Raw genomic sequence first — 14,212 nt, 5'->3', positions numbered from 1 at the left:
ATCATTCTGGACACATGACAACAGCACTGGCCTACAGGACAGAATTATAGTCATTTTCTAATTATTCACCTGTTTTTTTATATACAGAATAAGGGTTTTTGTAGGTAAATTCGTCATGTTCAACTTGTGAATTCCAATGCACCTTAAAAAGACTGCATTCTGTGTGTCTCCAAAAATATTAGTTGTCAAGGTAATAACGTCCATCTAAATTTAGAAGTAGTCAGCAGCTCTGGTTTGGGTCGTTTGAGACACTTCACTTTCATCTAGGACACGCTGGTGGGAACACAGGTATTTGGGTGGGATTTCTCCAGGTACTTCAGCTTTCTCCAGCTATCATGTACAGCGAGTGTAATATATATATATAGATAGATAGATATACTGTATATATTATTGTACAGTCTTTTTATTCCTGTTGTATACAACCACTTTATTAGACTTGCAATCTAATTTAATCTAATCTATTCAGATTAGGGCTGACATACAGTATCTTTAGTTGAAAACAATGAGGATTTCTCTTTAAACTTTTTCTAATATATAAGATGAATGAAGTAAACTAAGTGTCTGAGACTCACGCTACACTTTAAAGACTTTATTAAAGACTCGAACTTTGACATAAAGTATTATTTTAGTCACTTTGATATTCTCCTAATTAACTGTTTAAATGTTGTTTTTATTTAACAGAAAATGAAGGTTTAATTTGATTTACACATAATTACAATGATTAACTATTCTGACCTTCTAACATTTGTAACATTTCAAATGTACATTATAAATTTGCCTCTTCAGGGGTTACAGTACCAGAACAGTGAATCTCTGTTTGTACATTTTTAAAAATAACCACTGCCACTGTAGGTGGCTGAGTTAGAAATTTAAGGATTGTGTTGCCCAGGGACACAAGGGCTGGATAGGAGTGCGGGGTTTCTGGGTGTTTATAAAAGTCACTTTCGCTGTGGTTGTCTCTTTATATATATATATGTGTGTGTGTGTGTGTGTGTGTATATATATATATATATCTGTTTGTCCGTCTCTCTTCACTTTCTACTTATTTAAACAGCAGCGGGTTGTTTCTACAACAAAACAATGTTCGTCTTGACTCTGGTACTGCTCTGGTACTGACTCTGGTACGTATGTGTGTGTGTTTTTAACTTAAACCAGCGTCAGTTTCATTCAAAGCCAACACTAGAGCCACAAAACAAAAACAAAGACAGGACCTTCGCCCGGACACTGACATGAACACAAACACAGATGATTATATTCAGTACCTTCAGTGAGAAAGGCGCTCCTTCCCTGGTTCCCCCTCTGTTCTTGTTCTTGTTCTTGTTCTTCCCCGTTCACCCCGTTCTCCGTTCTCTCTCCCTCATTGTATGTCGGCTGGATGTGCGGCTCCCACCGTCCACACCAAACTCCCCCTCTCTCACACTCTCTCTCTCTCTCTCTCTCCCTCATTCTCTCTGGAGTGCGGTTTGAAGGAATCACGTGACGTCTTTTTAAATCTGTGTTCAGGTGCGTTTCACATGTCAACTCTGTTCCTCATGCATACTCATAAAATAGCACTAATGTAGAACACAAACAAATATATCGCGCGACATCACTATCTTCTCACAGAAAACGAGCCAAGCTGTTGGCAGCAACAATAATAATAGTGAATCCTGCACGGTATGTATAGATATATTCATGTACTTAAGTGTGTCAGACAGGGGTCCAGAACTGCTGGCTCCGTTCTTTGTCACGACGATCATCATGCTGAAAGTACGGATGAAAATGGTCAGTAAATACAAGGTTGGGTCAAAAAGTTGTGAAAGAATAAAAAAAAAAGTGATATTGAAAATGTCAGACTAATTCATTTATTTCCGACGCCGGCGCCGTTTTTGTTTTGTTAGTTTTTTCTATCAGAGAAGTTCAACCATAAGATAGTTTCCACTCATCTCTACATTCTTGGCTGCAGCATCCTCATCAGGTGGGAGCGCACTTCACTCTGGTCAGTTCGGTTTTCGAATCCATTTCTTGGTTCCATTCGGGACTTCACTTTTACGAGCCGCATTGTGCCAACCTAATGAACCGAGGACCTGTCGTCAAAGTGTGAGGACCATAGAGTGAGAGACAAAATAAAAATAAAACAAGAAGAAATTTAATTCAGGCGACACACAAATCCACAAATCGGTTTATCTGTAATAATAATAATAATAATAATAATAGGACCGTCTGTATGAACAAAGCATGCAGAGATGATTTTTAGAATTATTTTTATTTACATTCAAGAGTAATGTGAGTCTAGCTGAGATACCGACACAGTCAAATTAGGTAAAAACAGTGAAATAATAAGGATACTTCAGACATTGTATATAAAACACATGACGAATAATGATATGGAGTCAACGTGAGGAGAACAGACTTGCAGGATGAAGGAGACGTACAGTAAGAAGAGGCACACCTGAGGAGAGGAGCCATGTTTATTGATGTCTACATAAACTGTGACTGGACTGGAATCTGAAAAAAAAAACAGTTCTAATAAGAAAGATTAAGAGAGAGATTCTGTTAAAGGGATTATTTAATCTACAACGTCTGCGATTATAGAAGTGCAAGTCGGGCCACTGACACTGACAGAACTGTCGCTGACTAAAATCTAAGTATGTACACTGAATATTGTGAACGTCTTCTTACTACTGCACTGATCCAATGACGTGGACTCCTTCACCAGTTCAACTTACTTCCACATACATTTCAGCCCAAATTCGGCAAGCAGGATAATATTGTTCCATTAATGGTGAACAGGCAATCAAACTGACATCCAAGTCTTCGTAAACATCACATGCTGACAGTGTGCTCTAGTATTGTCACTGCATTGTGCTAGTACTGTGTACATGTTTGTTAAATGGCTAACAGAGTGAATGGCAGGTCTCAGCTTGTACTAAGAAAAACTGTTATAAATTGACATTGAAGAGATCACAGCGAACGCTACTTCTGGCAGGTTCTTTTTTTTTTTTGTTTGTTTTTTGTTTTTTTCTAAAGGTTTGGCACATGCAGTATTTGTACAAGACAGGGAGAGAAGAAAAAACAGAGACAAACCTATACCATTAGAGTATTCAAAGGTTAAAGGATTTTAAATATTTCCAAATTATTTGAAAGAAATAAATTGTGGGGAGAACAGGGAGAGAAATAGACATGCACATATAAATGAGCTAACATAATAAAGGATTTGACAAAAACACATTTTGGATTATAACAAAACTGACACCAGCGAGCGGGGCCTCTGATTCCCCTCACATAAGAACTTCCTGGACAAACAGGTCCAAGCAAAACCAAGAACCATCAAACAACGAGCTTTCACTGAGCCGATGACTTCCATCAGGTGGTTAAAGTCATAACCTGTCATTAAAATTTATCCTACTTTCTACAGTCTCTGCATTCTGTAGCTTTTGTCATTCATGTTTCCTTACTCACTTTCATACAAACTTACAAAGCTAACATTTTCGTTAATGACGTACAAAAGAAGAATTAACTTGGTGATTAAGAAGATATTTGACCTCTACGTTAACAGAGGTCACTGTTGGTAACCTTTTACAGAATGTTTTTTTTAGTTGCAAATCTTTGTCTCCGAGCATGCAGAACTGTTTATAGCAGTTTTCTCTTTTTTTTTTTTTTCAGACACCCATGACCTACACCCATCCACAGCATGCAGATACAGAGACAAAGTCAAGAAATGAACAAACAAACCTGCAGGAAAATCTGTGGACAAAAGTGTAAAGTGAAATACAGAATAAAAAAAGAGAGAAAAGAATTGGAAACTATTTTATACAGCCTGCGAAATCTGGATTCATCACCTCCAGTTTATCCAAAGATAATCTGTACTGGATTATATTTGTCATCATTTCATGTCAAATTAGTACAAATTTTTGATTGTTTGTTTTTCTAAAAGCACATTTGGCTGTTAAAACTCCTCACACACTTTAATAATATTGTGTGATTATTTACAAAGAAGTTCTGCATGAAAAATGATCCATGATATGATTTCACAGAAAGAAGAAGAAAAAAAAATTAAGTGGATGGGGAAATGCAATGAAAGAGCAGTCTCTGTTCAATAACAACAAAACTATCATTGAGAAACTAAAATTTGTTTCATCTGTGGGTGTGCTCATAATGCATTCCGCAATTAAACAGTGCACGGTTACGGATACTTTTAGTTAACATTCTCAAACTAAATCAGTTCATGACATGCATTAAAACAACTTCCAATGTATTTTTAAGACCTTCAGAGATCGCAGGTAGGTATTGTCACAGGCAGTGGGGGGCGGGGGGGGTGTCAGCTGTTAACACTGACGAGTGTTAAAAGGTAGCAAACTGTAAACTTTTCAAGTCGGATCTTCAAGTGATTAAATACGAAACTGATTCGTTTAGTACGTTAGTAACAAGGCAAGTGATCGATCTGCAGCTCAGACAGGGCCAGCGCTTCACAACGGACACATTTGAGACTAGAATAATGTCAACTGACAGGAGATAAATCAAGTGAGAATTGAAGAACAGACACCGACGCCACACGATCACACGTACGACCGTCCTCCACATGACTTTACAGAATCTAAATACGCGACGGCTCCGTCTTCACTTGGTCTGCTACACACACAAACACGTGCAGTAGGGACTGGCGAGCATCAGTCAGTGCTGGAGTACATGATTACACCATGCAAATTATTTGGAAAATAAACTCTCAACATGAATCTAAACAGAATACATTTCATCACAAAGTGCTGCTCTACATTTCGCACAGCATGTCCTTCATATTTGGCTAAGTGGCATCTACACTGCGTAGTCAGACTTTTTCCAGTCATTCATACAGTAATATATATCTGAGATTATTACTTTTGGGGAGGAAGGGGGGTACTTCTGGAGGGGACAAGGTTTTTGAGTTTAAATCTGTATTTGTGTATCAGAGCCTTCTCCTTGGACAAAAAATTTTAAATAAAATCTCACAATTCTCTGCCTTAGTGCCTACAGTTATGTTTAAAATACCCTTCAATGTTAAAGGAAAGACTAGTGTAAAGGACGACAAACTACGCTGCATTATTTCCTATGATAAAAAGAAAGTGAACTATATATATGTATGTATATATATCAGTATATATACACACACACAAACATATATAATCTAATCTGGTAAAGATGTTGTATTAATATGCATGGCCCTAAAAGAATACAACCAATACAGTAGGTTGGCATTGATCAAGTTATGGTCAGGGTTTGGTTTTGCAGTTGGCTTCGGTGGCTGGCAGTGGGCAGTGAAGTGTGTCCACCCTCCCCTCATATGCTGTTGCCAGGGGACGGGTGAACAAACTGTAGGTTGATGAAGGAGAACCCTGAAAACTCAGCCTGGTCGATGTTGGCAATAACCAGCTCATCTGGTGGTGTGAGCTGGGGCTGAGTACGTGTGAAGAACTTGTCAAAGTTCTCCGCTCCTTTGCCACACTGTAAAAAGACAGACAGAAAACAGAGGTTCTCGTGTGATGCTGTGTCATAGATAGTACGCACACAGACAAATGTAGACTGGGGGAAACACAAAATACACAAATATATGCATGTGAAATAATGTAATAATAGTCATTTCTGGGACATACAACAGTAGACACTCTTCTTATCGTCACTGAACCCATTTGAATATCATTGAGAGAGAAACTGATTCAAAAAGCACAGTAACGGTACAATTCTTGACCCTCTTGTTGACTAGTTTGAGTTTTAGAACATACCCCGTGGGCACCTCGGGTCGTAGATTGGGGCTACCACGTGGGTGACCCCTGATCTACATTATTTCGCAGCTGTGGATGAACTGTTCTTCGTGGGTTTGTTGCTTTAGTAACAACATTATTATGGCTACATGACTTAGCTATGTTATATAACCACTTATTATACTGCATTTCTGCATTATATTGATGGTTTCTATTAGCATGGTGAATAAGACATGGACTTATTTATCCTTCTACACTTGTCTGAATATACAACAAAGATCCATGCAAGAACGCTCGTCAACGTAACAACATGCATTCCCGTGGAAAACTGTCCTGCAATGTGAGTGCACAGAGTTCGTTTTTCTTTTAGAATGTCATCAGTACATCAGTAACAGAAAGAAGAAAACAACCTGCGACAGAATCTCCCTGCCCTGCCATTTCTGCTCTGTGTTACTCTTAGCTATTTTTAGCCTTGCTACACACTCATGTTCATCGACACGTACTAAACTGGCATTTTCAGAATACCCAGCATAAACAATGCAAGAGACAAGGTAGAACCTAATTAATGAATCAAGTCCTTCAGGTAAAAGCTGGAAGAATACTAAATGTATTGGACACATACAAACAACAGCATAAACACGCAGGCATACAGCAGTGTCCTACTTCAGCTGGCCTTTTTTTTGTACATTCATGAAAATGATGTATGTGTAAAGATGGGTTGATAATGTGGGTCAGCATTATAGATGCCTATGGTTTCAGAGGAGGAAGTGCTGTTGAGATACACACTGATACGTAGGAAAGGTTGTTTAATTATACATTACCATGAATAGCTGCGGAAGTATATAGGGCTCAACAAACACAGATCGTCTCCCACACTCAGTGCCGTGTTGTAACAACAAATAAATATGTCATGTCAATCTTTACATGAGCTACTCTACAGGGGAGCTCCAACATGGCTGCCCGTACGCTCAGGTCATCTTTCTCCACCCAGCTCATCACTATGAGTGATCGGAAAACCAACCTTTTCTAACAAGAATACTATACTATACTAATACTACAACTTAAGAGTTTCTGCCAATCCGATACCTTGTTAGCGGTATAAAAGCTAAGGCTAAGTTATCAGATCCGATGGACTATAGTTGTTTTTTTTAACCAATATTGGACCCATCCAGTTTAATAAAAATAAAATGAATAATAATTGAGTGCCTTATTTGTCCCAAAATATGGAAATCTACAGGGTGAGTGCAGCTTAACTCACCAGTTTGGGCTTGAAAGGCGGCTGAATCTCCCTGTTTTGGAGACGCTCCCAGTCGATACGTCTGAAGAAGGCATGTTCTCTGATATCCCTCTCTCCTTCACTGCTGCAGCCCAGACGCTTGGATGGATGCTTGGTCATCAGCTGTCCACACAATGACACAAAGTGAGGACAATGTACAGTGTTGATATTTCTGCTAGTTTCTGGTGTATTATTTTACAGTAATGCTATGTTAATTCTTTAGTTTCTTATTGAGTTAAGGAGAGAAGTCATAAACCATGAAATTAGGAGTTGGATATATTGGAGTTGGTTAAATGAAATGGTAAAACTCTTTTTTAGTCCTCCTCAACAGCTGTGTGAGGAACATCGTCAGCAGAGTGATCTTTTTAACACGAGCATTGTGAAAATCAGGAAGCAGCCTGCCCCAACACCCCTAGTGGAGAAGGTTGGTCAGGGAGGGCTCTGCCAAATACCAGTGCAGAGTGAAGAGAGCAAAGTCAGGGTAAAAAAAATAGTATGAGGCAGTCTTCAGTCTACTGGAACAACACTTTTGTCACAAGGTGTTTACACGTTACAAGAGGAAAAAAGTTATAGAAGAGCACGGCACTGGAAATGAAGGGATGAGGGTGAGGATGGAGGACGTGTTGCAGGGCGTGGGAAGTGAGATAGGAAGTGGGCGGATGAGCTCTCAGATACAGCTGGACTTTAATTTAGGGCACGCAAATCTATTTGACATTTGTAAAATAATAAGTTTTAAGAGTTTGATATTTTTTATTCAACCTATGTATCTTTACTGAACACTGACTGGGGTTTTAAGAATGCAGTTAACAATTGTAACAATGATTAATCTAATCTAAAAGATAAAGTCATATAATAATAAACTTCTTGCATTGTTAGCACAGTCACCACAACAGAAAGTGAGCGGAGCATTAACATCAATATCACAAAAAGATCCCACTTGAACTGTGTAACATATTTTCATTTTGATTCCAAATTAACAAACACATAATGAGTGAAAAAGAATTTCAAGAAAAATGTGACCTTTGACCCTGTGAGGCCACTCACCCCTTTGCAGATGGACACGGCTTCCTTAGACAGAGACTTGGGATAAGCCACGTTGTGCTCCATTATGGACTGGAACAACTCATCTTCATCCTCTCCATCAAATGGAGGCTGGGGGAGACCAAAATACAACATTATTTAATTTGTATTATTTTTAATACATAACCATGATTATAATTCAAATCAAGTAATGATATCTACAGTAAATAAGGGGGCAAAAATAACCAAACAGGCATTACTAACATCAACTGTTTCTTCAACTGCCACCTTTAGATCAAACTACTGATATTTAAATGACTAATTAAACTTCAGACAGGAACACGTTTTCCCCCTATTAATCAACATGTCTACATTTACACACACATAACAGGTCCATTTATGACACACTGATAAAAATGATGGAATGATGGAACTTTTCACTGATGCTAAAGAGACAATAGGAGGATGTTGTTTGGCTAAGATAAAAGTAGCAGGTGAAAGTCAAGAGTTTGGTGACAAAGAGACATTCAGAGGTCTGATCATTTCAGAGACTGAACAACTCACCTGTCCAGCAAGCATTTCGTAGAGCAGTACTCCATATGCCCACCAGTCCACAGAGAGTCCATATGGCTGATAAGCAATGATCTGCGTAGGAGGAAAATTAGAAGAAAAATAAAAGTTTATCTCAACTGTAAAAAAAAGATTTGTTTCAGGGTCACTGCAATAACAAGTTTGGAATGAAACGCAGGAACATTGGACTAAAGAAAACAAGCTCAAGTGAATGTTGAGCATCACGTAACAATACAGCAGTCGTGAATTTGGTGAAAAGATTTTAGAAACTGCAACAGAACACTCTGCTTGGCTAAAGAAACAAAACAAGGCACAAAACTGCTGGCAGAAAACAACCATACGGTGTGTGGGCGGAAAATAGAAAACAAAGACGTGTCAGACATTATATAAGATGACCGTCGAGTCAGTGCTACAAACAACAGTTCCTACAGGACAGTGTGGTCCATGAAACCTGTAAATACTGAATACTTCTTGTTTTACATACAGAGTATTTTAATTTCATTGTTTACTTTCCATTTTTAATCATAAGAATCAATTCAAGTTTACTACAAAGATTCTCTACAGTTTTTCCAGTACGTTGGCCATGCACCAAGCCCTCCACACTTCATCTTCATTCCACACTGAATACTACACAAGGACATTTGTTACTTCCTCTCTCACACAGGCACACTGAATCGCCCATGGCCAACAAGGCAACCTCTGTTCAGGTCACAGACATCCACAGCCACAGTAACACGCTCACCATTGGACAAGAACACTTCCAGCTCCTGTCATTAATCTGTCAACAGTAGTGTTTTTATGAACACACCTGTGATCAGAGTATCAATTCCATGGTATTGATATATCAATACTATATAGTACACAGTATATAGTTGATATTTATTATTGATTACTCTCACAAAGTACCAATGTTACTACACCAGAAACTTGATTAATTTTAGTGTTTTGTCCTTTTATGATCAAGACGATGATGAAGTCAATCAAAATATATAAAAAACATGATTTTTGAGGAGGACAACTTTGTCCCTTAATGGCAGCAATGAAACTATTTAGGTTACATCGTGTAAAAATAAAGTAATGTCATTGGTTATGACTAATATTTTATGAAAAACACATATCAAATATGCACAGTATTTGGCACATGTTTTTTGGGGGGTAAAAAAAAGAAAAAACCCACAAAAATTCAAAAAGCCCATCACTAATATGCACGGAGAAGAAAACATGTTCAATTTTATTATTACTTTGAGGACCCTTAACCTTTTCATGAGAATGCCTTTTCACCAGATCACCTCACAAATAAGGTCGGCTACGTATAAATCCTTGTATAACCTTTGACAAAACACCTTCAAAATGATCCTGCAGGTGCCGCTGCGCCCCAGACCACGGACATGACAGTTTGTTTAAACTTCCCGCTGGGCGGCTGTGTGTCTGAGGCTAACGTGTTGTGACAGTGGTTCTCTGCTGCTTCTTATAGTCAGCCCAGGGAATCTCTAGGCCTCTGTATGAAGTCAGATAAATCCACTACAGGAGAAAAATATGTTTACTATATTTGTTCTTTACAGAAAGAACAGTGGCTGATGGGTAGATGTGAATGTACCAGGGAATAACCATAAACTCCATCATTCATTTATGGTCCTGCCAGGGTGGTGAGGATCAAATGTAGGACTTGTGACTGAAATCTGCAGCTTTAAAAAAAAGCCACTGGTGAGTGTGTGCACATAAGCATGTAGGCAGATGTGTGTGTGCGCGTGTGCTTGAGCGAGAGTGTACAGACATTACTTTCAAATTTGTGCCAATGCTACATGACAGTTCTGGTTCAGCCATTTAAGGCTCTTTTTTATGCTGCACACAAACACATGCTGTATTTACAACACATTTAGTCATTTAACTCTTCTATACACAAAGCATTAAAATCTGAAAATATCACGAAAGGGTTTAAGAGAACAAGATGACCACAGGAGTTCCAATGGGTGATTTCTGACACTGATATTTGCTTCTGTTCCTCCTGAGGTGTATGCATGTCAGTACACAGAAAAACTACAGCCATTTTTTGTGGGTGTCAGTTGTTACTTTTACTTTAAAAGAATACATTCGATAGCTAAATACATTCACTTGAATGGTATGCTTACAGAAGGGGTGAACTTCTACTTGTATCTGTACTTCTTCTCATGTCTTATGGTACACTCTACTCTGGATACAGTACATGCCAACCCATCACTGTAGGTGTGGCCTGACTCACCTCCGGGGCTATGTAGTCAGGCGTGCCACAGAATGTGCGAGTGGTCACCCCGTCTGACATATTCTCTTTACACATGCCAAAGTCTGCGATCTTAATGTGTCCCTCAGAGTCCAGCATCACATTGTCCAACTTTAAATCCCTGAGGAAGCAAACGGAGTTTTAAAGCATCTTTGGATTTGCCCACTTTTCCACTTCCAAAGCAGACTGTGTGAAGTACCAAGTACTCACCTGTAGATGATTCCTCTTTTGTGTAGAAAGAAGAGGCCAACAGCAATCTCTGCTGCATAAAACCTGTGAGAAAAGAATAGAAACCTCAATATAGACAAAAAACTTGTGAAAACATTCACTAGCAGACACAACCTGTATAGAACTAGTGTATCTTACACTGCCTGGGGTTCCTTGAATTTGCCCACTTGTTGAATATGATACATAAGATCTCCTCCATTCACGTACTCCATAACAAAGTAGAGACGATCCTACGGTCCCACAAAGAAATATCAGAGAAATATTAAGAAAAAGGGGAACAAAAAGAATGTACAAAATTACTCTGGAATAACCACAGTGTAGCTGAGGGTTAATCAGAATTAGTTGTAAATGTGATCTTAGCTACAAAAGATAAATCAGATAAGATAAATCAACCTATCCTAAATATTACATTTTCAATACAATTCATTTCACACATTAATTATTCCACATTTTTTCAGTTTTTTGTTGTTGCACTTTCCATGACAAGGTGACCTAAAAAGCCAGGCGACTCAACGAGCGTCTGGGAATACTGTCTCTATAATCCAGACAGTTGTAGTCTGGTGGAGCAGAGGTGTGGCCTAACCAATGTCTGGCTGGTTTTCTGGGTTGTTACATTCCATTAGCAGCTTTTTAGTCAAACAATCCACACTGAACAGACAACCTAATATAATAGGATCAGAATTGTCCTTCATTTCTACTGTTTTATACTAAAGTCTAGAAAACCTTTAAAAACAGAGAAAACAAATGTGAACTGAAGTCTGTTTTTGGAACCTGGTACCAAGTACTTCAGTAGCTTTCGTACGACTCAGATCAGTACTAGTACTTGAAGAGACACAAAACAATATTCTGATTTCCTTATAGTATGTGTTCAGTATTATGTTGGCCGTACAGTACATGTCTCCTTTTGCTCACCTCACCCCTCAGTAGGCCCTGACTTCTGCCCGATCAATAAAACAGACAAGAAGCTATTTTAGTCTGGAAGAGAGTTCCAGGTCAGTAGGACTTTTACCTACCACAGTCTGAAAACAAGAGTGGAGGTGTGTGAGGAATGGTGGCTTGCCCTGCAGGGCCAGGACTCTCTTCTCCACCATGGTACACTCCACATCATCGTCCTGAATCACCACGTCCTTCTTTAGGATCTTGATTGCGTAGAGCTCTGCGCTGCCCTTCATCTCAGCCAACATGACCTTTGAACAAAAACAAAGGGAGGGGGCCATATATTATTATTGGATAATTTACATCATTCAGTCATAAAAAACAAATTTCAGCTCTGCTTCTTCACCTTTCCAAAACTGCCTTTTCCCAGCACTGCCAAAAAGGAGAAGTCACTGAGTTTGACTTGGTCCAAGCTGGTGGAGGGTAGCTTGGAGCGGGCATCATCTGTCACGTCATTTACCTTCTTACCCGGGCCCAGCTTTGCCTTCTGCACTCAGAGCAAAACAAAAGACAGTGTAAGAAACCGCAGATGGAAAATGGACCAATGAAAAGGGAATTAATACAGAAGCAGAACCACTGGAAAACCATTTTAGTGTTTTTGTTGTATTAAAAAAATCATTAAATGGTAGCTTCTGGACACTATTCTACAAATGTACTAATACTTTCATTTAGGGACAGCTCAACACATACATAAGTAAACAAAATAGTGAAGTGAGATTACACTTCAACACCACAGTGGAACCGATACAGCAGGAACAAATGAAAATGTCTATAAGTTAAAGTAATTCAACCAAATAAAATAGAAATAAAATAAAGGCTGCTTCAAACATCTTCAACCCTGGTGAAGACACTGTGGAAATTACCCAATAATCATTCCTCTTCAAAAAGGAACTCTGTGTAAATGCCCAAAGAAAAGTATTTCTCATGCATTAACAGACTAACGTCTCTGACACCAGTTCAAGTGTGATTCCAAATGTCTTTTGCTGAGACCCTGAGAAGATGAGGAGGAAAAAAGGCTGTCTAGAATTGTCCTTGTGTATTTATTGGTACTAGTTAAACCAACACTGATTTAACAAATGAAAACAGGTTTTTGTTTGATCCGATATCTAAGTCCAAAGGCTCAACTAAACCAAACAGGGAGACTATCGCAGATGTTACAAGTTTCAGTATCGGTATCAGACATGAAAACGTTGCATTGAGACGTCTTTAATAAAGAGCTGAGAGAATCAAACTAACACTAATGAACCACACTCATATATTAGAGAAGAGAACATATTCACTTATAAAAATTCGATTTTAGAGATATAGCTAGAGAATTTCCTTACTGGAACCATCTGTCATCTTTATAGTGTTGTTATTATTATTACTATGACTGTGTTTTTCATATTGCACTGTGTTACCATACAGCTCTGTTATTGAATGCCTGTAAACTCCTGTCTGTAATAGCCTTTGTTTCTCCACATCAACTTTATGGGCATCGCGTTTTTCCTCACGTCAAAGTCGCTGTCCTCAGTGTCCCAGGGGAAAGATGCTTCAAGGTGTTTTAAAACACAAGTATGTGATGTTCAAATATACACATTCTGATGCAGCCTGAGTATTGAACAGTGACAAGAAAACTCTGTTCACTCTTTGTTTGTCCACACAACAAAACACACAGCACTGACACACTGGGTAAAGACCAAAGAACAGAGTCAGAGTCAGAGTCATGCTGTAACCCAACACCATGAGCATCAACCACTTCAATGAGCCACAAAAATGTTGTTTAGTTTAAAATGATATGATTCAAACAAATGCAAGTGAATGTTAATATTTCTTACTGTCCCTGTGAACAGAATGTCATTGGTAACTCTCCTTATCTCCGCCTGCCACCCATGGTAACTAAAGTCAATATCGACTAACCCTGAAAACAGTTGTTCACAATATAAAGACAAGGTTTTGGGAGTAGTATAGTTTGACAAATGTCTCTTTTCTTAATAATTACATCCTGAACCTTAAACCTAGGTTCTAACATTTTCTTCCCGAACAAAACTGGGACGTTTTTGTTTTCATGAAAGACATCTCTCCGTCTCTATGGTGGAGAGCAGCAGCCTAAGACCACACAGAGCAGACGGCAACCAACCACAGCACACCTGTGAGCTTTAGCCAATAACAAGTGCCTGGCTGAGCCGAGCGAGCAGCTGCCTTACTGCCTTCCTTCCTGTCAGACGC

At 38.8% G+C, this 14,212-nt stretch overlaps 2 protein-coding genes across 2 annotated transcripts in view; both read right to left on the bottom strand.

Annotated features, from left to right (window-relative positions):
• Positions 1–1,339, bottom strand: part of LOC103383973 (voltage-dependent calcium channel gamma-5 subunit) — a 7,153-nt gene extending 5,814 nt beyond the window's left edge. The window contains exon 1 of the mRNA XM_008317322.3: positions 1,263–1,339. The gene's annotated coding sequence lies outside the window, so the exon portion shown is untranslated. The remainder of the gene's footprint in view (positions 1–1,262) is intronic.
• An 887-nt stretch (positions 1,340–2,226) lies between these two features.
• The window catches only part of LOC103383975 (protein kinase C alpha type), a 58,776-nt gene continuing 46,790 nt past the window's right edge, over positions 2,227–14,212 (bottom strand). The window contains exons 9-17 of the mRNA XM_008317323.3: positions 12,351–12,491; positions 12,082–12,255; positions 11,207–11,298; positions 11,051–11,113; positions 10,823–10,961; positions 8,578–8,658; positions 8,038–8,145; positions 6,976–7,116; positions 2,227–5,460 (exon numbers count right to left, since the gene is read on the bottom strand). Coding sequence (XP_008315545.1) covers positions 5,296–5,460; positions 6,976–7,116; positions 8,038–8,145; positions 8,578–8,658; positions 10,823–10,961; positions 11,051–11,113; positions 11,207–11,298; positions 12,082–12,255; positions 12,351–12,491 — 1,104 coding nt within the window. The 3' untranslated portion in view covers positions 2,227–5,295. The remainder of the gene's footprint in view (positions 5,461–6,975; positions 7,117–8,037; positions 8,146–8,577; positions 8,659–10,822; positions 10,962–11,050; positions 11,114–11,206; positions 11,299–12,081; positions 12,256–12,350; positions 12,492–14,212) is intronic.

Source organism: Cynoglossus semilaevis, chromosome 9 (assembly GCF_000523025.1).
Source record: "Cynoglossus semilaevis isolate Cse_v1.0 chromosome 9, Cse_v1.0, whole genome shotgun sequence".
NCBI classification, from domain to species: Eukaryota; Metazoa; Chordata; class Actinopteri; order Pleuronectiformes; family Cynoglossidae; genus Cynoglossus; species Cynoglossus semilaevis.
This window is presented reverse-complemented; position numbering and strand designations above follow the sequence as displayed.